Raw genomic sequence first — 21155 nt, 5'->3', positions numbered from 1 at the left:
CAATGGCTGCAGGACAATCAAGTAGCTGGTTCACACCAGCAGTCAGGCTCCCACAGACACAAGCCCTCGCGCTCTCGCTCGCACACGCACCAAAACTGAAAAATAAGTTCTTCTCTCAGAGCACTCAGTTCTGCAAACAAAAATGCCACATAAAAAAATGAACCGAATGATGTTAGGTAAGAAAATGTAATATTTGCGTGTCCTGATTCAAAAAAAGATTCTTCTTATTGTAACGTATTCATTTCGTAATGCCAATCATATCAATGCAACAAGCATTTTTGTAAAGTTTTACCAGTGGAAAATTAAGGGAAATACACCATGTAAAACAGAATGTGTTTATGTTTGTGCATACTGCAATAAAGGCATGTGGCCCCTGTGTACAAGTAAATAAAATGCATACACAGCGAATCAAAGTCGTATCAAAGCAATCAGTGGCTTTGAATGAGCTCCAATTGCCGCAACGTGTCGCGCTGATATGCCATTGCAAAACAAAACAAAACAAAACACAAATTGATTGTTGACTGCCGGATTATTGCGCGCGACACAGCTGATTGAAGTCAAATTGCAAATCGTGTGCAAAGGAAATGTTTGCGCTGGAGCCCCCCTTTCATTTTCAAAGTCAGGACGGCACGCCAGCCGACCATAATTCCCACAAACCCTCTCCAGGCAGATCCCCTCCGCCCCCACCACCCCTCCCCCAACCTCCCTTCCCCGTCTGCTTGTTAACGATGCATCACCTCGGACACGCTAATTAAACAGGATGCTGCAAGCTCAACCAATCGGGAGTACAGAGGAATTTTAGACGAACACACGCGCACGCACGCAGCACACGCTTTTACACTGGTGGTGGTGGGAGGGGGACGGGATTTGTTAGTCTGTTCAAAATGTTAGCACACAAATGTGCGCGCGATGACAAGCGGGACAACAAAACGCGCTGATAATCCCTGAGATTTGCCTGTATCCGCAGGTAAATATTACACCCTCTGTTTGTTTGCGTGTGTATGTGAGAGCGACCGTCTGTGTGTTTGTGTGTTTCACACGCTGGACCACATATAAGCTGTCTAGACAGCCCGGCCGTCAGCCGGCCTTCTGGTGTGTGTTAAACATACAAATCAACAACGTGACAAAAGGGTGGAAGACGGGCGGCCTTGGCCCTGATAAATATGCATGATCTGATCGGTGACGTGGCCTCCTGGAGGAGAGACTTGATTCATGCCGCCCTGGGCTTTTCCTCCAGGAGGCCCAACTTGGGTATTTTTCCCGTCTTCTCTCTCACCTTCTTCTGAGCTGCTGCTTCCTTTTAAGATTACGTGACATTTAAAAACTGTGCGATGCACAACTAATGTTATACGTCAATCCTCACATTCAGCTTCAATGGCTGTAAATCCACTAGGTTTGTACGGTGGCCAACGAGGGCCAAACACAATACAACTGCCTGATGCGCCCTTAGTTGGCAAAAACAGTTGCAGGCATGGAAGCAACGCAAATTCACAAACACAAGTCTAAACAAGGTACAAGAAGATCGTGGTGCAAATGAAAAAATGTGCTGCAAGACACAAAAACATGAACTTAATCATCAAATGCGCTGCAAACAGAGAAGCAATGCAAAACACAACAGATGCAAACCACGAAAACACATGCAAACGAAAAAAAAAAGCTGCAAAAACCAGCCAATACAATGGAAGTACTCCAAACCTGCAGGGGGCGCTCTTAGCAGAACAGCTGAACGGAGAGGCACAGGTAGACCGAGGACGGCTGACTGACGGTGTTTCAAACAGGAAGGTACGGCTTAGCACACTAATGTGACTTTTAATTGAGTCTGTTTTACGCCAGTTTCTACTAGAAACTTTCTAGTCTAGTCCTCAGTCAACTTGTGTGTCTCTCCATTGAGCTGTTTCACCAAGAGCGCCCCCTGCAGGTTTGGAGCACTTCCGTTGTAGTGACTGCTTTATGCAGCGTTTTGTTTTTCTCGTTTGCATGTGTTTTCTTGGTTTGCATCTGTGGTGTTTTACATCGGCCACCGTAGTTTTGGGTTTAGAGCGACACACCAGTTATCCGACACTGCAGCGAGTGATCTTTCCTTTTGTCGCTGTCGCCGTGTTTGACATTGAGCAATCTTTTTCATATTTGCTCATTGTGCGGGAAGAACCTTTTTCGGCTTGGGAACCGCAGTGCAGCATCAATGAACCCCATGCCAAGGGCAGGGATGTCAAATAAAATGGATGAAAGCAAACAGGGAAAATTTCAAGTGTTATCTGAGGAGAGGAGGGATTTAAAGCTGTTCTCAAACTCAACAGGGCATCACAAGCCCTTGGCAAAGACACCCGTTTTACACACACACACACACACACACACACACACACACACACACACACACACACACACACACACACACACACACACACACACACACAGTCTGGGTAGCCCGAGATGCTCATTGATATTCTGCGCACAGTTGTGGTCACAGACAGGACCGGCCAGGAGTGCAAGGAAGACAAACATGCACACGCACTCACACATACGCAGGGGCACGTTGTCACGTCACATTACAATTTTCTAAATGCCATACAAGATTAAGAAGCACAAAAGCAGCCCCTCATTTGCATGTGGACAATCACATGCGCACGCGCATTCCTTCACTGCCTGACTCACGTCTGCCGCCGACAGGAACTCTTCCTTCCCTGCCCGTCCCTTCGCATTAAAAAAGAAAATCATGACAAACTGCATGTACCAACGATGCCACGCCATTGCAAATTCCTCCTGCACACTTTTCTCGGCTTAAGTGACATATTTAGATTTTTCAGTGTGCAGGAAAGCATCTTGAAAATAATTATTTCAGATCATAGATTTTAGTTACTCTCAACTTTGCAAAAAAAAAAAAAAAACAAGAGCGGAAAAGGCAGCAGAAGGGTTAAGTGAGGACAACAAGACCTGTTGTCCTAATTTAACCCTTCTACCTTAACATGGCCTGGATGACTGAGAACCTTCACAGACATGAGAGGAAAAGACCACATTTTGCTTCTTTTCCTGACATGCTTTTTTGAAAATGCGTGTTAAAACACCCAGTTGTGGTGACCAGAGCTCTATTTCCTTACCGTGACCGCTAGCACGTCGGTGACGGCCTCCCTGCAGTCAGGTGTTCATACCACCTCGGCTACTTTGTATGTGGTCCAATAATTCAATTCAATTCAATTCAATTCAATTCAATTCAATTCAATTCAATTTAATTTAGTTCAATTCAATTCAAACAACTTTATTAATCCCCGAATGGCAATTCAGTTTACAGCCTCAATAATAAGATAATGTAGTAAATAAATATGCAATAGATTCAGGTCAGTCACGCAACATGTGGCAAAACAATATGTTGTTGTTGTTGCAGTTTGCATGTGCGATCTCATTGACTGACTTTCCTTGAGCTATGAGCTACACAATTGGGTCAAACGCACACAGCAGGAGAGACAAACTAAGGTCAGAGAAAAAAGAAAAGATATTTTACAATATTTCCCAAAAACATCATCATTCATCTAACGTGCTCTTTGTTCCGTTGTCCTTCAAGACTCGGGCAGCTTTCTGCTGAATTGCTAAACTTTTCTCCTCACGACGACGGTCTGCCAGAGCTCAGATTTTTGCCTTTCGCGGCAGCCAGCGCGAAAGTACGAAAGGTCAAACTGATTGGCGGCGGATCATATAAGATGCAGTTCGACACAACACCTGCTTTGCCTTCTACCGCCGGCCCTAAACAATCCTGCCTGCACATACAAACAAGAGGAGCACGCAGCTCCATCAGACAAGGGTTGGCACGGCGCCCCGAGACGGTCGGCACACATTGCTGGCACAAAAGGAGAGAAGGAAACCCAGAGGAGGGGGGTGTGGGGGGGCACAAGAAGAGAGATAAAAACAAAAAAAAAAGGGAGAAGGTGGAAACAAGGAAAAGACGAGGAAACAAAAGCAGCAGATGGCTACCAGGGGAGCGGAAACAAGCGACGAGTCCGACAAAAGCGTACCTTGTTCTGATCCGTGCCGTGAGATTGGGAGGGGGAGACGGCAGAGATGTTGCCCTTGATTTCTACTGGATCCACCTGTCTGTCCGTCCGTCTGTCTGACTGTCTGCGTGTCTGTCTCACTGTCTGTGTTGCCCACCCTGCTAGGATCTTTGTGTCTTTCAACGTGTCTGACATCTGCACCCGTCTGTCTCCTCCTCTCCTGCGTGTCTGTCTGCAACAATCCTTTCCCCACCACCACGATTTCACATCTATCCCCGTTTCACTTCTTTCCTCGAATCATTTTTTTCCTAAATCATCCTTCTATGACTCTCGCAGACAAGCTGCAGAGCCTCAATTAAAAAAAAAAAAGGGGAAAAAAAAGGAAGACAACAAGGGGCGGTCGCCGCGGAAGCCAGAGCGGGTCGGACGCTCGGAGCCCGTAAAAGTTGAGCTTTAACCCCGGAGAGCGTGCAGCAGAAGCGCCGTGAGCGTAACGGCGCGGGCACTGTCTGGGCACTGCTGCCGCTGTCCGAGCCGGGGTGTTTTTTTTTTTTTTTTTAATTTTGGATGCGAGCCAAAGTTAGGGCATCCCGATCCCAGCATGCCTCTGGCACGGCGACAAGCGCTCGCAGTCGCAGCGGGCACGCAGGGAGTACAGAGAGGCTGGAGCTCTGCCACGTCTCCTCTGTGGCGGCGGCTTAATGAGGCGAAGAAGAGAGAAAAAAAAAAAAAGGGGGGGGGAGAAAAATAATCACGCGTGGACTTTAATACGCACGTAGACGAGACGAGAGTAAACACACGAGCTGGCACAGATGAGTGGAGTGTATGTTGGTCCGACGTTGCTCTTACCTGCCCCGTGCACAATGCAACAAAAAAGACCAAGACAGACAGACAGACAGCAACCTGAGTCAGACAGAACTGGACATGCCTCGAAATATGTGGAGTGTATTAAGCCGCGTTCAGACTGCCAACCAAAATCCGATTCTTAGCCCAGATCCAGACTGAAACCGGACGGCTCTTTTGCAGTCTGAACGGTCACAAATCACACGAAATACGATTTTTGCAGAACAGATTGAAACCGCCTCCGGGAGGCAGTTTCAAAATCGCATGCATTCGGACAGATGCGTCTCAGTGTGAACAGCTCCAAACGCACAGCTCGGTTTTGACTGTCCGTGACGTCACTCTACGCGACACAAGACCCAGTGAGCGCCACACCAGAGGGCGCCAGCAGGTGTGGAGCTGTAACGTAATGAAGCAGACCGAAGAAGTAGAAAACAGCGGCCCCATGATTGAGGAAACTCATTGGCTCGTCAGTCTGTGGGGAGAGAGCTCCATTCAAGCCAAGCTACAGGGACGTCACGCACTACATGCTACGCTGGACGACCTGTCAAATGGGTCGATAATGTGGCCAAGTCTGAACGGAGCCAGATCCAATTTGGACTCTCGCTAAAAACAGTGTGGACAGTCAGCCCTACAAATCGGATTTGAGAAAGAATCTGATTTGAATCAGATGCGCCTGCAGTCTGAACGCAGCCTTTGTTGCACTGAGCCCGGGCGTCCCAACCTGGTACGCAGGCAAGGAGGACCGCACGAGAAGCCAACAGCCCGGTCGTGCAAAAGGAGTCAGAAGAAGCCCGGAAGACGGGAAGCGAGCGGAGGAAGAGCGCAGGAAGAGGACGTCTCCTCCGGCGCTCTTCCTCTGAGAGCAGCAGATTCCATCCTTTTTTAGTGAGCTTCAGTTTGAGCTACATGTCGCCGTGATTTACTGGCAATATTTGGTTAATACGATTCACAAAGCGAGGCAAGTTCTATCCTTTTATGCGGCCTTTTGATGCTATTGAAATAGGATGCTATAGAATGATTGAAAATTCAAAATTTGTCAGTTGAAATTAGTGAAAACAAAATGCTCAGTGGCAAAACCCAAAAAATGGAAAAAGTTGACACAATTTTCTGACAAAACAACATCTTTAGTGTGAACGGGTTTTACACAAAGGGCTCCGCACGAGATTTTCTAGTTTTTCATCTTTTTTTTAATTTTTTTAACCTGAATCACATATGTACTGTAACATATAAATGTGATTTGCAGCAGAAGAGGTATGACTTCCAAGCAATCCATTTATTAAGCTAATAAAACATACGTTTGCTGCACAGCTCAATGCTAATTTTGATTAATATGTTTTTGCAGCAGATATCCTTCACTCTTTGCATTATTTTTTAGACCGATGGATGAAAAAACAAGTGACAGACGGTTTAAAGGTTCAAAATAGGAGACCCTTTGAAAATATTTATATGCAAAACCAAAAGACATTCCAGCCATATGTATATTTTTTTTATTTCCTTCAAACAGGAAAAAAAGTCTTTTCTCTGGAAAATTCCTAACCAATCCAGCAGCTGTCTTTAAATCAAAAACATTTACATAACCAATGAAGAAAAAAATAATAATAGAGGTTTAAATAATAAATATCCATAATAAACATTCTAAAATAATTTGTCAAACTTTGAAATTAGATTGTCTTTCATCAGCAGCTCTGGGTTGAGTGCATAAACCTCTACTGGCGGCAACCTTGAGCAGGTCGCAAGCTCGTGCAACTTTAGTTGTTTTCACATTTTTCAATAATAATAATAAAATAATCAATAATTATGGTAGTAAACGTTTTCTCTTCACAGTTTCACTCTGGATGATTTGTCTGTCATACATCGCAATGCATAAAGGGTTTAAAAAAAAAAAAAAAAAAAAAAAAAGCCAAACCAAACATCCAGGCACTTTTCTTGCACATTGAAATGAAACATAATTGCAGTAAATGTAAGCTTTTTTTTTTTTTTAATTCCCCATTACAGAGGCCTAAGTAACAGAACTAAGCTTTGGTTGCCTGTCTACCTTATTTGTTTTTTACATTTTAAAGCACTCTCACTCCCTGTGTTTGTGTTTCCTGGGCCTCCAGTCGTCCAGCGGCTCTGGGGAAGCCTGTCTCTTCTCGGCTCGGTGCCTCCTGCGGCCGCTGCAGCTCTCGCGGCCGCCCATTGACGAGCTGCTGCTCTTGCTGCCGCTGCTGCCGGGCCTCTCGCCCTCCTCCAGCTCCCACCTGCCATCCATGCTGGCGGCGGCTGCCGCCGCCGCCCACCGGCCGCCCTCCAGCTCGTCTCTGGGCCACTTGCCCTCCTCTGCCGCCGCCGTGACCTCGTCCGGCCTTTTGGTCTTGCGGCCCTCCCTGGCCGACCTGTCCCCGGCCCTGCCGCTGGACTCCTGCGGCGGGCTGCTCGCTCTGCGCCTCCTCTCCTTGCTCCGGGAGGGGGAGCGGCGGCGGGAGCCCGCACGCCTCTCGCTGGTTTGGCGGCGGTGGGGAGAGTGTCTGTCTCTGACCCTGGAGTCTGAGGTCATGGCCTCCCTCGTGATCTCCCTGTTGGCTCTCTGGGACCAGGGTGGAGGACTCCTCCTGCCCTCCCTCCCCGTCCTCCTCCTGTCCTCCTTCCATCTCCTGCTCTCTTTCTGCTCTTGTCTTGCGCCCTTCCTCGTCTCCTTCGCCGGGTCTCTCCTGTTGGACGGGGGACTGTCGGCTCCGTCTTTGCCGCCAGAGGGCGCCAAACCCTCGACTGAGCAGGACGTGGCGGCATTGCTCTCTCTCTCCGTGATTCCGCGCATGTCTTGGCCCTTTTCTTTCTCAGTTGTTGTCGACACCGTCACCCACGCAGACTGAGATGGATGGGAGACTGCGCGAGCGTCTGTTTGAACGTTAATGTCCTGTTTGCTTTCCTCAGTTTCCTCCAAATCCCATTTCGGGCTGAATATCTGGGGCAGAGATTGATATTTTCTTTTATTGTTAATGCAGAGGAAAGGGATTTAAGAAGGATCGATTGGCATGAAATGGAATAATAATAATAAAAAAAAATCTGTATACTTTTAGTTAAAGCCATTCACTAAACATTTCTATTTACTGAAGGAGAGCAGGTTCACTGGTCTCTATACAGCCACAATTGCAGCACATCCCACTGTGTGTGGGATTGAATGTGGCACTTAGTGAGACACACAGAACCTTTAAACTCACAAAAACTGCCATTGGAAATCATGCTAGCGCTATTGCTCACTGACGACATTATAACTAAACTGAAACATGAAAACAACTCGACACTGTGGCTGCTCAGCACTGGATACCTGTCTGTCCGCAGGCTTGTCCTCTCCCTGTGAGGCTGTGGCCTGGGCGCCAGTGTTCGCCACCGCCTGCTGCTCCTCGTGGTCCTCAGCGCTGCTACATCCAAAATGAATATACGGGATTTTAAGCTTTAAATTTGTGCTAATCTGCGGGCTAAAAAAAAAAACAAAAAAACAAAAAAAAAACTCAAATGTGGAGCTTCATCTATTTTTATATTAGTCTATGTTTATATATCTATTTCTTAAAAGAGGTGCGTTTGAGGAGAGAGAGAACATTATTATATGTGTTGTTATATTAGACTATTACAGCAGGTAAAACAATATACTTATACTCTTTTATTTATATCAGGATAGATAGATGGGTCGATAGATAGATAGATGGATGGAACAATATAAACTTGATTAGTGATTTTACCATTAATATACATAAATATATTTATGTACTTGACTAAAGAACATGTATATACATAAAAACAACACTTTGTGGCCGTCTTTGTGACTCAATCCAATATATATCACTTCTCTATTAATTCAAATAATACAATTCCAAAAACGCATCAATTACTAAATTTGATTTCAATCATGAGTGAAAATTTACAAAGTCCACTTCAGTGCCGACTTTAATTGGTTACCAAGAAAAATTCCTGACCTGACGTTGCCCATGGAGACGTGTGGCCCTCCGTGGAAGCTCTTCCTCGCCTCGTCTTCCTCGCTCGTCGCCGCCGCCGCCAGCACCTCCGCACTTCCATCCTCAATGCTCCTCCACTTCTCCTTCCCGCCGGCCTTCAACACTTGGCTCTCCCCGCGCCGTTCCTCCTCAGCCTCCGGCTCCTCCCCTGCGCCTCCCGGGGTAGGGAGCCACGAGTCCTCCTCAGCCGCTTTCCCTCCAGAGGTTTCCTCCTCCGTCTGTTCCTGCCGATCACCGGAGGAAGTCACGTCCCGGATTCCAACCGGCTCCCTTTCATCTCGATTCGCATCTTCCTCCATCTCGTATTTCTCTTTCTCCGACTCCATCCCGTCCCCGACACTCAGGCCTTCTTCCACCGTTTTGCCCGTCGCGCCTTCTAAATAAACTGGGTCGTTGTCGTCGGCTTTCTCTGGCTTCCGTCTGGCGTCCAGGCTGATGTTGATGCTGATCTTTTTCTGCGCCTTCACCTTCATGCCTCCCTCCCAGATGTGGCTGTCTGCCATGGGCCTCGTCTGTCTCTCCTTCTTCTTGTCAGATTGGTCCTGGGACTCACTCTTATGCGTCTGAGCTTCGTCAGACTTGTCAGTGTTCTGCAGCAGGGAACTCACGTTCTCCCGTCCCTTTCGCTTCTGAGCTCTCTCTGATCTCCAGTCTGAAGCGTTTTTGCCTCGGGGCTGTCCGTACTTCTCCTTGTCGCTCCCGACGCGCTCTTTGCTGGGCCTTCTCTTGTCTTGACCTTGCCCATCATGCCTGGAGTCGGCGGAGTGTCTGCCTCTATCTGCAAATTCATCTTTGGTCGAATCCCTTCTTCGGCTGCGTTTTATTTCACGGCCTTTATCCGACTTGGCCGCTTGCTGTTGCGGGCTGCCGTCTCCTCCACTGCCGCAGCTCCTCCGGTCCTTTCCGTCGTCGTCAACCAAGCCTGCAGCCTCGGGGTCTTGGTCATCCCTCCTTGGGCGTCTTCTTCTGTGTTTTGAGGCACTTGCGTTCTCCTCTATCTTTCCCACGGGCTGCTTCTCCTTTCCCCTCCCCTCCTGCGGCTCGGAATCGTCGCTGCCCTCCGTGAGGGCGGCCGGCGGCGGCCGATGCGTCCCGGCGCGGCTGCGCTTGAGCTCCTTCGGCGTCGAGGGCCCGTCGTTGGAGGACTGAGAGCGCCGCGGCGGGGACGGGACGGGAGACGGAGAGGAGCGGCTGTCGCTCGCCGACCGGGACGGCGTGGAGTAGCTGTCACTGGAGGAGCGAGACGGAGGGGAGAGGTCGTCCTGCTCCTGCTGGGCCGCGCGTCGGTGCTCCCGGTTGACATGCTGGCTCGAGCCCTTCCCCTGCCACGCAGCGAGGGAAGCCGGATTGAGGTGAAAGGGGGCGGGAGGCGGCTGGTGGAAGTGGCTCACGTAGCTGCTGAGGTATTTCTCGCACCACTCCTTGTACTCCCGCTCCCACTGCAGGTAGCGCTGCTGCTCCGGATCAAAGCCGCCGTCTCTTTCCTCCGGCGGGCCGTGCGGGTTCTCCGAGCCCCCCGCTTCTCTGCGGGGGCTCTGGCCTCGCCTCCTGGAGCTGTGCCTGCTCGACGCTGATCTCTTACCGTGGTGGTGGCTTTTTTTGCGGTGGTCGGATGGAGACTTGGACCTGGAGCGGTAAGCCAGCTGAGGCGAGGACGACGAGGACGGCGTAGGGGAGCGTTTGTAGCCGTAAGTGTAGGACGACTGGGAGCGAGCGTGCAGGCCACTGTGGCGGGAGTACGGTGAGCGGCGCCTAAGAGGACGGCGTCGCATCTTTAAGGTCTTATTGTGCAATATTTAGTTCTAAAAATGTCACATTTCAAGGAAAAACAACAACAAAACAAAACAAAAATTTAATACCTGGATCTGCTCAGGGATCGGGATCGGGATCTGGACCTGCTTGATGAGCGGGAGTAGGATCGGGAGGACTTGGACTTTGAGTGGGAGGGCGAGCGTCTGTATGCAGAGTCCCTGTGAGGAGACCTGGGTGGCAGGTAGAGAGGCAATCAAACGCCTGAGATGGTAGGGGGGCATTCATCGATTCATTTCAGGTTAATGCAAGGCCACCTTGAGGGGAATATGTGACTTCTGTCTTTTAATTAAAAGCCCCATATTACCCAACAATACTGTGTCTGTCAGTGTACTTCCCAGCAAGGTGAAAGTCCATCAATTACTTTGTTTGCTTACTCTAAACTAAAAGTGTGTGTAAAAAAAAAGAGAAAATGGTGATGTCAACAAGGGCCAATAGCATGAACACCAGGCTAACACCCTCATCCAGGTGCCTGTTCTGCCATCTGGGACCTCTTCTTCTTGTGCAACCTCCTTTATATCCCATTTGATAAACGTAGAAGGTAAAATAGAGGCAGACTGTAAACAGAGGGCTAAATAAGCTGCTTAATGGAAATAATTAATCATGCAAGGCTGAAGAAACGTCTTCAAAAGGTACATTGTTGAATTTCAAACCTGCGCCTCGACACAACGCTGAGCAGGCGAGAGTCCTTGTTTACCTTTCGCTCCTCGGTCTCTGCTGCACGTACCACTCGCTCCCCGGAGGGTTCTGGAGCATCCAGATCGGCAAGGCAGGCGGGTATCCAGGGGGGTAACTGGGGAGGTGTTGCTGGGCTGGGAGGAACGGGTGGAAGTGGGGGGAGGGGAAGAGGGGCGGCGGAGCGGCGGGAAAGGAAGAGGAGGAGGTGGCGTCTTTGGGGGCGAAGCTGAGAGAGGGACGGAGAGAGAGAACGTGGCTTCAGAATAAAAGCATACTGTAAAAAAAAAAAAAAAAAAAAAAAAAAAATGATAGGGAAACAAACATACGTCTCGTAGGTCTCGGAGCGTCCTGGGGCTGGATCTGTGAACGGAGACGGATCTCAGTAAACAGAACGACAGAGGACACGAGAGATCTTCTCCCTCAGCTACACACCTGAGGATGACTGCTGCTGCTGCTCCTGCTGCTGCTGAGGAGCCCCCCCGCTGACCGTCTGCAGCTGCTCTCCGGCCGCAGCTTCGTCGGCCTGAGCAGAAACCACATGTTTCACTGACAGAACCTCAGCTGCGTGAGGCCTGCGTGTGTGTGTGTGTGTGTGTGTGTGTGTGTGTGTGTGTGTGTGTGTGTGTGTGTTTGCGCTGCGCGCGGCCTCACCTGCGGCGCAGCAGGAGCGCCTCCTGGGAGGGAGACGGGTTCAGGAGGTGCAGCAGGATCCTCGGCCGCACTGATTAGAGACAGCAAACAACGTTAGAGTTGCACTTCAGGGCCATGTCAGGCACTAGAGTCGCACAAAGCTTTCACCTTTTCTGTGTACCTGAAGGCTTACAGGCGCTCTCTATAAACATGTATTAAACGTGCTTATACAAAAACACAATACATCAACAATGCCTGCATGAGGGATTTGACCGCATAAATATTTGTGCGTTTTCAGAGAAACACGTATTTGTGAAAGAGGATTTAGGGCCACGAGAAGAGGAAAAAAATATGACAGGAAGGAGATTTTTAATTCAAGTTTTCATTTTGAGCTTTAAGTGGACAGTTTGTGAATAAAGTCAGAACTTTGTGTAAAAATTCGACCCAGATAAAGTGAACATTGGCGAGTAGACTGGATGGATGGTGGATGAACCCAGTTAGCCACAGTTAAAAGTAAACTGCCGTTAACAGGTGTATCCCACAAGGTTCACCCACAGTAATCAGGAAACGGGCGAAAACTGAAGTACTCCACTAGACTTGAGCGCAGAGCCTTCCGACTTTATTCCTGACATTTTGACTCACTTCACATTGACATTAATTGCAAAATTTGGATTTTATTCAAGAAATTTAGTCTTTTTTTATGTCAAAATTTTTCTCGAAATTTCGACTTTAATCTCGAAATTTCAACTTTATTCTGAAATTGGAAACACGAAAAAAAAAAAATCATATTTTTTGCTCTTCTTGTGGCCCCAAATCCTCTTCCGTACGCATCTGTGTAAACGGGGCCTAAATCACACGTCATGTGTTATTGCAACAAGACACTGTTGGCAGGAGGGTTGATGAGTAGGACACAAACACAGAGCGTGCATGGCAGAATTGTTGGACTGATGCGTAGCAATCAGAATGTCACATATATCGAAATTACAGCGTCAAAAACTCGCTCTGGGTTTTGGTTTGACAACAACGTGACTTAAAAGCGGCCGTACTTTTCCGCTTCGGGTCCCTCTGGGTTGCTTTGGGCGGGATGCGAAGAAACGCTGGGCTCGCTGGCAGAAGGGGCGTGGCTCGTCGCCGTGGGTGGAGCCCCGCTCGACCTGGGGCTCGACGGGGGCGGGGCTTCGGCCTGGGAGGAGACGGGAGAAACGACGGGGCCGAGGAGGCAGGAGAGCGGTGACGAGCAGGTAAAATGAAGAGGCGGGAAGGAAAATGACAGTTTGCTTCAGTTCAAATACGCGGTCTGTTCATGTAACAATTAACGAGAAAATAAGGCGTGAACTGTGAGGGAATAATTATAATATTTGCCTCTGAACCACAGAGGAACTGCGGCGCTCTTCACGGTTCTGCCTCGCCGAAGAAGAAGAAAAGGCGTCATTACTGAGGCTCACCTGGAGACTGTCGGGCTTCTGAGGCTGACTCGGCGTGCTGAGTGGGGGAGGGGCGGGGACAGGGCTCGGTGCCAAGGCGGGATTTTGGGATTGAGAGCTGCCGCACCCTCTGTCTTTCTGGCCTTGCTCCTTCTGAAACGTGTTGACAGCCTGTTTCGGGGGCAAGGCAACAGAAAGGTTCAGGTCCGACGACTCTGCTCGTGCTGCTGCTTAATGAAACGTTAAAGAATAATAATAATAATAATAATAATAAAAACAATAATAATCCACCTTCCGCAGGAATTTATTGGCTATCAGGCTGTCGGGGGAAACGTCCGATTGGCTGCAACTTGGGCAGCTGTGCTGCTCCGAATCCAAGAGGGCAGTGCGGATACCTGAGTAAAGAATTAAAAAATGAATCATTTTCGCCCAAATCGAAGAACACCGTGCTGGTGTTTTGCGCTTTGCCGAGACTCACAGTCGTCACAGAAGCTGTTTCCGCAGCAGGGTATGACCACGGCGTCGCTCAGCAGCTCGTGGCAGATGAGACAGAGCAGCTCGTTCGGAATGGGCTCGTCTTGGACGACGACAGGCGCCTCCTGAGGGGCGAAGGGAGGCTTTTCCTTCTTGCCGACTGCGTACGCGTTGCTGCAAGAGAAGAGGGTGCACACAGTCGGAAGGCTTGCTTTGGATTTCAAGGTGCGCAGGAGGTTTTTTTTTTTTCGTGAAAAGCCGGTGACTTCAGATTTATTTTCGAAATTTTTGTCCAATATTTTTTTTTAAGGATTTTCCTACTGAACCATGGGTTTGAGCAAATCTCCTCCAATATCCAAAAATAAGTCGCATGTGATCCCGGTTTTCAGATTCAGATTCACACACCTCCACAAAACAGCACATTTAGCCCTCTGTTTACAGCATCCCACAAGAATTGTCAGGTTTCGCTTTAAAGTCAGGATGTGGGCAGAGGTGTCAGTGTTCTTTGTGACATTACAAAGGGATGATTTCCAGCACTGTACGTTTTTATTAAAAATAAATAAATAAAAAAAAATGCTGAAAATTGGAGGAGGGGAAAATAAGTGACTTTTTCAATCAAATTTTCAAACATTGGTTAAGTGAATTACTCCTGATGCGCCTTACGCGTGTATGGCAGGGATGGCGTAGCTCCCGCAGTTGGTCAGCATGGCACCTTTGATGCTGGGGTCGTCCACCTCCACCATGAAGGAGCGAGGGATGCCGGTGCTCTTCTTCAACCTGAGGGCAGGCTCGGCGTTCTTGTCCTGCGGTCAAACACGCCACGTCAAAGACGTTTGGCCACCAGGGAGCCAACGGGACCTTTGTTTTTTTCCCCCTCTTACACTCGTGGGACAATTCCTGATGTGGTGGCCGGCGTTTCCGCAGCGATAGCAGGTGTAGTTTGCGGGAAGGCTGGTGGTAGACTTGGTGCTGTAGCTACCAGGAAAAACCACAAGAAAAAAAAAAGTGAGGAAAGAAATTAATAGGCAAACATAATAACGGGAAAACCATTTAAAAAAACAAAACAAAAGTCAGGACAGACAGAAGAAGCCTCACCTCATGGTGCTGTACGAGGACTGATATAATACGGCTTTGATCTTGTCCTCCTCCGACAAGTTCTCCGCTGCCAGGTTGGTCATCTGCGTTTGTGCACAGGTGTACGTGGGAAGGAGACGACGGCAGGTAAACGTACACAGGTTTGAGTGATCGGCATGTCACGTGAGTTTACCTTGGAGAAAAGGTGCAAGGCTCTAGAAGAACTACGGTCGTCCATCTGTTAGGATTAAGCACAAGTTCAGTCTCACTCATGCCACTCACATCCCACGTGTGTTTAGATAGGCCAAGAGTGTGATGAAAAAAATAAAAAAATAAATAAAAAGGTACAGGTGTGTGTTCTTCGATGGCTGTGCTTCCTGTTCCCGCAACCTTCCGGAATCCAGACAGAATTTATGGCAACTTCAGGTTGTAATTTCCATAAAGAGTGGACAATAAATGTTCTCATCCTGGGACTAACTACTCAGCACCTGCCACAAACACACTCGTCACCCCCTTCATGCACAGAAAAAATTATGAAGACAAACAGAATTCTACCCTTGAGGTTTTGTTTGAATAAAAATACATCAAGTGTAGCATCAAATCTCCTCATTTTTTCGCTTTCTCCCACTATGTGTGGAAAGGTGAAGACATGAAACTCATACTACGGCCAAACATTATATAAATAAATATATATAAATTACAAAATTTCTACAACTAAGGAACAACCTGCAACTCGAATAAAATATCAGTAGAGTATAAAAGAAGTCACCTAAGTTATTAATCTGACATGAAAAAAAAAAAGATTTCTGTAACTGCAACCTTAATTTCATCTTTCTGAACAACTGAAAGAATGAGATGGACAAAAAAAACAAAACACTACATATCCTGATGAGCTCGTTCCACTTCAGATTTGATGCCATCAAGTGAAGCGAGCACAACTGTTTGCAGCTCTCTCTGAGTTTTTCTGCAAACAAAAAAAAAACCTATTCTGCGTGTTTTCACAATGTACAACCTGAACATGTGCATGTATATGTTTTGTATTTTTTTTCCTCAGGGAAGTCAAACATCAAATCAATACATAAGACAGCTTCATATAAACCACTTTATTGGTAGAGAAAAAAAACACAAAAGAAATAAAAAAATAAAAAAAAATGTGCGCAGTCCGACGGACTCAAAGTGCTAAGATGAGCGGTTGACACTTCTCCTACTGAGGAATCAGAGACAAGATCAGGTCAGTTCAAAGCACACTCACAGGTCAAAAGCTTACAGAGTGAAAGTGAACGGCGGCGAGTCAGTTTGCTGAAGTTGAAACGCTGACAACTCAGACCGTACCATAAAGATTTATTTATTCAGCGCGACATTCTCTCTTCATTCTGACTTTGTGGCAAAGTGAGGTCACGCGCCTTGTAAAAATCTGATGTTAGAACTGCTTTTTCAAGAGAGGACTTTAGCAACGTCAAATACCAGAGTTAATCTGCTCAACCCAGGCTATGTCACAATCAGATGAAGGCACTTTGCCCTCAAAACAAGTCTGATACCGCACGAATAAACTCTGCGGCTGTAATGTCAACAGTGGTGTGTATACAAGTAAAAATGTACACACACCTACCCAAATACAGCATAATTACCAATAATTACAGATCATGGACTTTTTGGATTGAGTTGCTGCTGGAAAACTAAAAAAAAAAATGTTTCATGGACAAAAAAAAAATTAAAAATCTGAATTCATTCCACTTAAAGTCTGCATAGTTTAAGAGACCTGTCACTTTACACCATATGTCCCAACAATGGATTTGTCTCCTGCCTCATAGATCAGCAGTTGGGTTTATCACCAATTTAGGCTGAGCCGCACGATAATATTCGAGCCGCCCAAGTTGCCGCCGCCTCCCCTACAATCAAACCACATGATCTCCCCCAACACCAAACACTGGCGGCGGAGGCAAAGTGCTTGCTGAGTTGGCAGTGGAAGGGCCTTTAAATAAAGGAACGTTTTCAATGGCAGAATACTTGCAATTGGTTTTCCAAGGGTCTAAAAAGCATGTCGTCGATGGTTGTTGTGTAAATGAGCTGACTATATAGTCAGCTGTGAGTCAGCTGTGAGTCAGCTATGAGTCAGCTGTGAGTCAGCTAGCCATTACCTCGAATTTGTTTAAAGGGAATTCGGAGGCTTTCACGAATCTATGTCGGAGACCCTTTTTAGTTTCAAAAGACCAAAACGGCGATCAGAAACAGATTGGCTAATTAAACTGAACGTGCAGCTGTTTCGTGCGCGCGCGTTTTGGGTTTGCTTACGTACTGCGTTGGCGGATCCAAAGTTGTGATGCCGAGACTGGAAACCTAGCTGCTCACTGAAAAACAAAGAGTAACAAAAAGAAGAAGCTATAAACAAAACATCTGCAGTGAACCATCAGGAATTAAATGTCATCTGTAAGCTGGGTCGAGGGTCACACTTCTTTTGAAATTGGTGCAAATTTAGCAAGCAGCAGTTGCTGCAACTTGTCCTCGCGTTTTGAGTGTCATTTTTTTTTTAATATTTTCCGACAAACATCCTTTTAAAAAGAAAAAAAAAAAGAAGTATTTTTGGAGCCATGCAGCAAAGCTTCTGAAAACTCTCACCACAAGCAGGACTTTCAGAAAACCCTTTCCTGTTTGCCTGCGTGCAGGAAACAACTTTTGTTCCTTTTTTTTTTGGTGGGACTTCAGCTTCCTTTTTAGAGTGCGACTTGTTTTTCTGGTATCTATTGGGCAACAGCTGGTAAATGTTGTGAAGCAAAATTGGCCGAAGTACAACCTTTCTAGGAGGACGTTCTGCAGATCCTTGCACACCTTCTCCCCCCAGGCTGCAGCTTTATAATTGCAGTGTAAATTCTACATGAAACTTTACTGACAGTCAGCACACTTAAAACCTGCCCTTATTCTCGGAGGTTACATCTTTATTAACCCTTGCTTTGGTTTGCACTTCAAAGCCTGTGGCTGCACGTGGAGCACATTACTTTGAAATATCTTAGGTGGATATGCAGATTTTATGTATATTTATTTATTTATTTATTTTTACAAAAAATGAGTTTGTTCCTGTGAAGTCTCCCCTTGCGAACAGCAGGCAAACTGCCTACACTCTAATTTACTACCAACCTTTAGTCAAATACCAATGAGTGTGATTTACATTAAAAGTAGAGGGGTCTTTGCTAGTAATACAGGTTTAATCTGTCCCTGATAATGCCAAATAACATTGATTTTTGGTGGTGGTACTGGTAGGGATACTGCGCTCTTTCCTCCGTGTGTGACAAATAACATTAGAGGTGCATATTAAAATACAATGTGGACACTTCACAATGTTGGAGATCTGGGTACAGGGCAAAAAACTCCCCAAAAAAACTCACTTGTTGCGGGTCTTGCTGGTTGAGCCGGACCTGGCGCCGATGATGGGGATTCTTCTCACAATGACAGACGAGCCTTTCGGGATCGGACCTTCGTCGTCTTTGTACTCTGAAGTGGACAGATAAAAGTGAAGTAAGACGGCAAGCTAACAGTGGTCGGTTTAAGAAAAAAAAACAAAAAAAACAAAACAAAAAGTCCTTTAACTTTGGGACTTGGGTCAATAAACAAATGAAAAAAGAAAACTTTGGGGTCAATGAAATAAATGTCACTTTGTATCTTGTAGACTAACAAAATAACCACCCTTTCAATAGGCCAAAATCTTAATATCCTAGAAATGATCCAACATTAAGACTTGAAGTAACTTACCAGTTATTTCGAAAATCCTTAAAACAAACAAACAAACAAAAACTCTCATATCATCTTTAATATGCAACGAAGGACATTGCTTTCATTCGGAGCACTCGGCGAGCGCGCTAGCTGACACGCTTGACGTCATCACCTTTTATTTCCAAACCCACAGTTCAGACAGTCGCTGATTCGGCTGCGCTTTAATCTTATGGTCACGACTGGGACGGTGCTCCTGACACACACACACACACACACACACACACACACACACGCTATTTTTAACCGACGTGGCCGGGACCCCCACACGTTAAATGCCTCTGACCTGGCTGATCCACAACAATCGGCCACTTTTGGACGAGGGGCGTGGGAGGCCGTAAATGCAAGCAGGAATGCGTTCCATTCATTAAAAGCCCCCCCCAATCTCTCTTCTTTTGTCAGCGCTTGACTTTTCTGGACTGGACGCCGAACGTCGCTGAAAGCGGTGACGCAGAAGTGACCCAGCTGTCAAAGCCCGCACCACGTGTTCCCTTCCAAAGTTCACTCAAGACAAAACACACGCAGAGGGAGAAAGAAGGAGTAGTAAAAAAAACAAAACAAAACAAAATCAAAAACAAAAAAACACTCCACAAACATGTCATGTTACCTTCTTTGGTCTGCGCGTTTGTGATCTGTAGGTCGCAGTCGCCGGACCGGAGCTTCTCCTTCCCCATGATCAGCTTCTTGAGCTCCCGCAGCGTGATGTGCGGGCCGTCGAAAATCACCGTGTTGGAGCTGAGTTTGGAGGAGAATTTATAGTGAATGTGAGTCATGGTGAATTCGCAGTAGGAAGGAGGAGAGTCGTTCAGAACCGTCTAAAAGAAGAGCCACAGTTTGGGTTTTGTTTTTTTGTTTTTTCGCCACCGCACAGACGCCGTATGGTGGCGGTTGCTATGGCAGTCAGTGCAGAAAGTTGCTCGCCGGCAGCGGCGGCTAGCTCCCCGTTAGCACGCCGCCGCGTTGAGCGTCGGCCGGGTGGCTCTTCTCAAGCTAGCTCACTCAGCGTTCTGTTCGCCAGGCCCGGCAAAGTGCCGTTCGCGGGATGACAATTCGCGATTCCGGCCTGAACGGGCGGGGAGACTCGTGGACAAACACCCCGCGTCCGTCCGAGGGCGATGACAAACTTTTATCCCGGCCAAATCTTTAAGTGTTCGCTGACAGAAACCACCAGCTGTTTCCGCCAGCAGCAACGGCTCGTCAGCACAGCGCACGCAGCATCTGATGGTGCGTTCAGGGCATCACTGAGCGCTTGTTTTTCTTTCTTTTATTTTTCATGCTCGTGAATTTGTCCCCCCCCCCCGCCCACCCACACACACACGATCGCGCGACCTGAAGCTTTTTGATGTTTTTTATTCCCCCTGAAACAGCCGACAATATATTTGCTGTTTTCATCATTACTTCATAGTTATATCCAACAGGTGACAAGTCATTTTTCTAAACCTTTTACTTTAACGTAACCAAACGTGTACAATGATGAAAAATCGAAATAACTAAATTTATTTCACAGTCCCGTAGTGGCTTGAAAGATACAGTGCTCTTCACTGCATTTGTAAAACAATTAATCCTCAAAGACAAAGAATGAAATAAAATAAGTTTCCAGAATTTAGAATTGTACCGCGTTTCTCGTGCACGCGAAGGCAGCATTCTGCCTCAACGCTCAGAGCAGAGCACCTGTTTGTGCTCAGGGGGGGAAACCGGGAGAGGTTTTACCCTGAAAAAAGACGGTGGTGCTGTGGTTAGCTGCTGGTGGTTAAGGTCGTCGCTCTCACTCGTGTTTCTCTGTTGAATGCGACACGATTATTCAAAGTAGCAGTTTATTTTTCGCTTTTGGCCGAGTCAGTTCATTTTTTCGCTTTTGGTAGAGTCGCACCCGACACAGACGGAGCTCGCTGTTGATTCGAAATCAGATGTGGAAAACTAACCAAAAGCACGTTTCGCAATAAAGTAAAAAAGAATTATACATTTTTAAAAATGCGATTTTTTTTTTTGACAAGTTCTACTTTATACTTAGGGTAACTACCACTAGAGGGTGACAAAGCACAATTTATGATGTTGCTGTCGCTGCTCTGAAGGCGTCATTAGAAGGAAGTTTTGACATACATTAATCACGTTGGCTGGTAACCCTCAAGTTCCTTTATGAAATACAAGATACAATTTAAGTTTGCACGATTTCTTAATTTGGGCAGCCTAAAAAAATATATATATATTTTATGATAAACGATTAACTTGCACAGCATTTTTACCACTATAAAGCTCGTTTGATGGCTCGCTTTGTTTTGTGTATGGGTGAATAAACCATAAAAACGCTCTCAGGCCTCACACATACTTTGTTTCGCATAGAACGGGAACATTTCATCCCCAAGACGGATTGGCACGCGCGTGCACGCACAAGTTGCAGCGAAAACTCAATAGCGGTAACATTCTGGAAACATGGGAAGCATTCAGAAAGCCCCTTCTGTTAGAAAGATTAGAGTCATTAAATCTGA

General features: G+C 46.9%; 1 protein-coding gene across 3 annotated transcripts; it reads right to left on the bottom strand.

Annotated features, from left to right (window-relative positions):
• Positions 1-6708: 6708 nt before the first annotated feature.
• Positions 6709-19900, bottom strand: LOC142886745 (uncharacterized). Of its 3 annotated transcripts, none has more exons than XM_076023879.1 (19): positions 19277-19900; positions 18288-18393; positions 17204-17255; positions 15101-15145; positions 14929-15011; positions 14715-14808; positions 14497-14636; positions 13838-14007; positions 13651-13754; positions 13381-13530; positions 12982-13118; positions 11957-12026; positions 11738-11828; positions 11632-11665; positions 11325-11531; positions 10678-10800; positions 8780-10570; positions 8134-8227; positions 6709-7770 (listed from the first exon to the last, which is right to left on the bottom strand). In XM_076023879.1, exons 1-19 carry the CDS (start codon positions 19440-19442, stop codon positions 6892-6894), a joined length of 4536 nt encoding a protein of 1511 aa, XP_075879994.1. In that variant the 5' UTR covers positions 19443-19900; the 3' UTR covers positions 6709-6891. The 3 variants fall into 3 exon arrangements, with proteins under 3 accessions (XP_075879994.1, XP_075879995.1, XP_075879996.1); XM_076023880.1 differs by having other exon boundaries at positions 8134-8224; XM_076023881.1 differs by lacking the exon at positions 19277-19900 and adding an exon at positions 18652-19205.
• Between the last annotated feature and the right edge of the window lie 1255 nt (positions 19901-21155).

The sequence above is a fragment of the Nelusetta ayraudi genome, unplaced genomic scaffold (genome assembly GCF_046127955.1).
Source record: "Nelusetta ayraudi isolate G7.1 ecotype Tasmania unplaced genomic scaffold, CSIRO-AGI_Nayr_v1 ptg000016l, whole genome shotgun sequence".
Classification (NCBI taxonomy): Eukaryota; Metazoa; Chordata; class Actinopteri; order Tetraodontiformes; family Monacanthidae; genus Nelusetta; species Nelusetta ayraudi.
Note: the sequence above shows the minus strand (reverse complement) of the source record. Positions and strands in the feature narration are given on the sequence as shown.

Excerpts from the sequence above, each read along its gene's own strand:
- LOC142886745 (XM_076023879.1), bottom strand. The coding sequence starts at position 19,442 with ATGACTCACATTCACTATAAATTCTCCTCCAAACTCAGCTCCAACACG. Across the intron at positions 18,394-19,276 it reads AAACGCGCAGACCAAAGAAG|AGTACAAAGACGACGAAGGT; the intron begins GTAACATGACAT and ends TGTCCACTTCAG. Across the intron at positions 14,637-14,714 it reads TCAGGAATTGTCCCACGAGT|GACAAGAACGCCGAGCCTGC; the intron begins GTAAGAGGGGGA and ends GTTTGACCGCAG.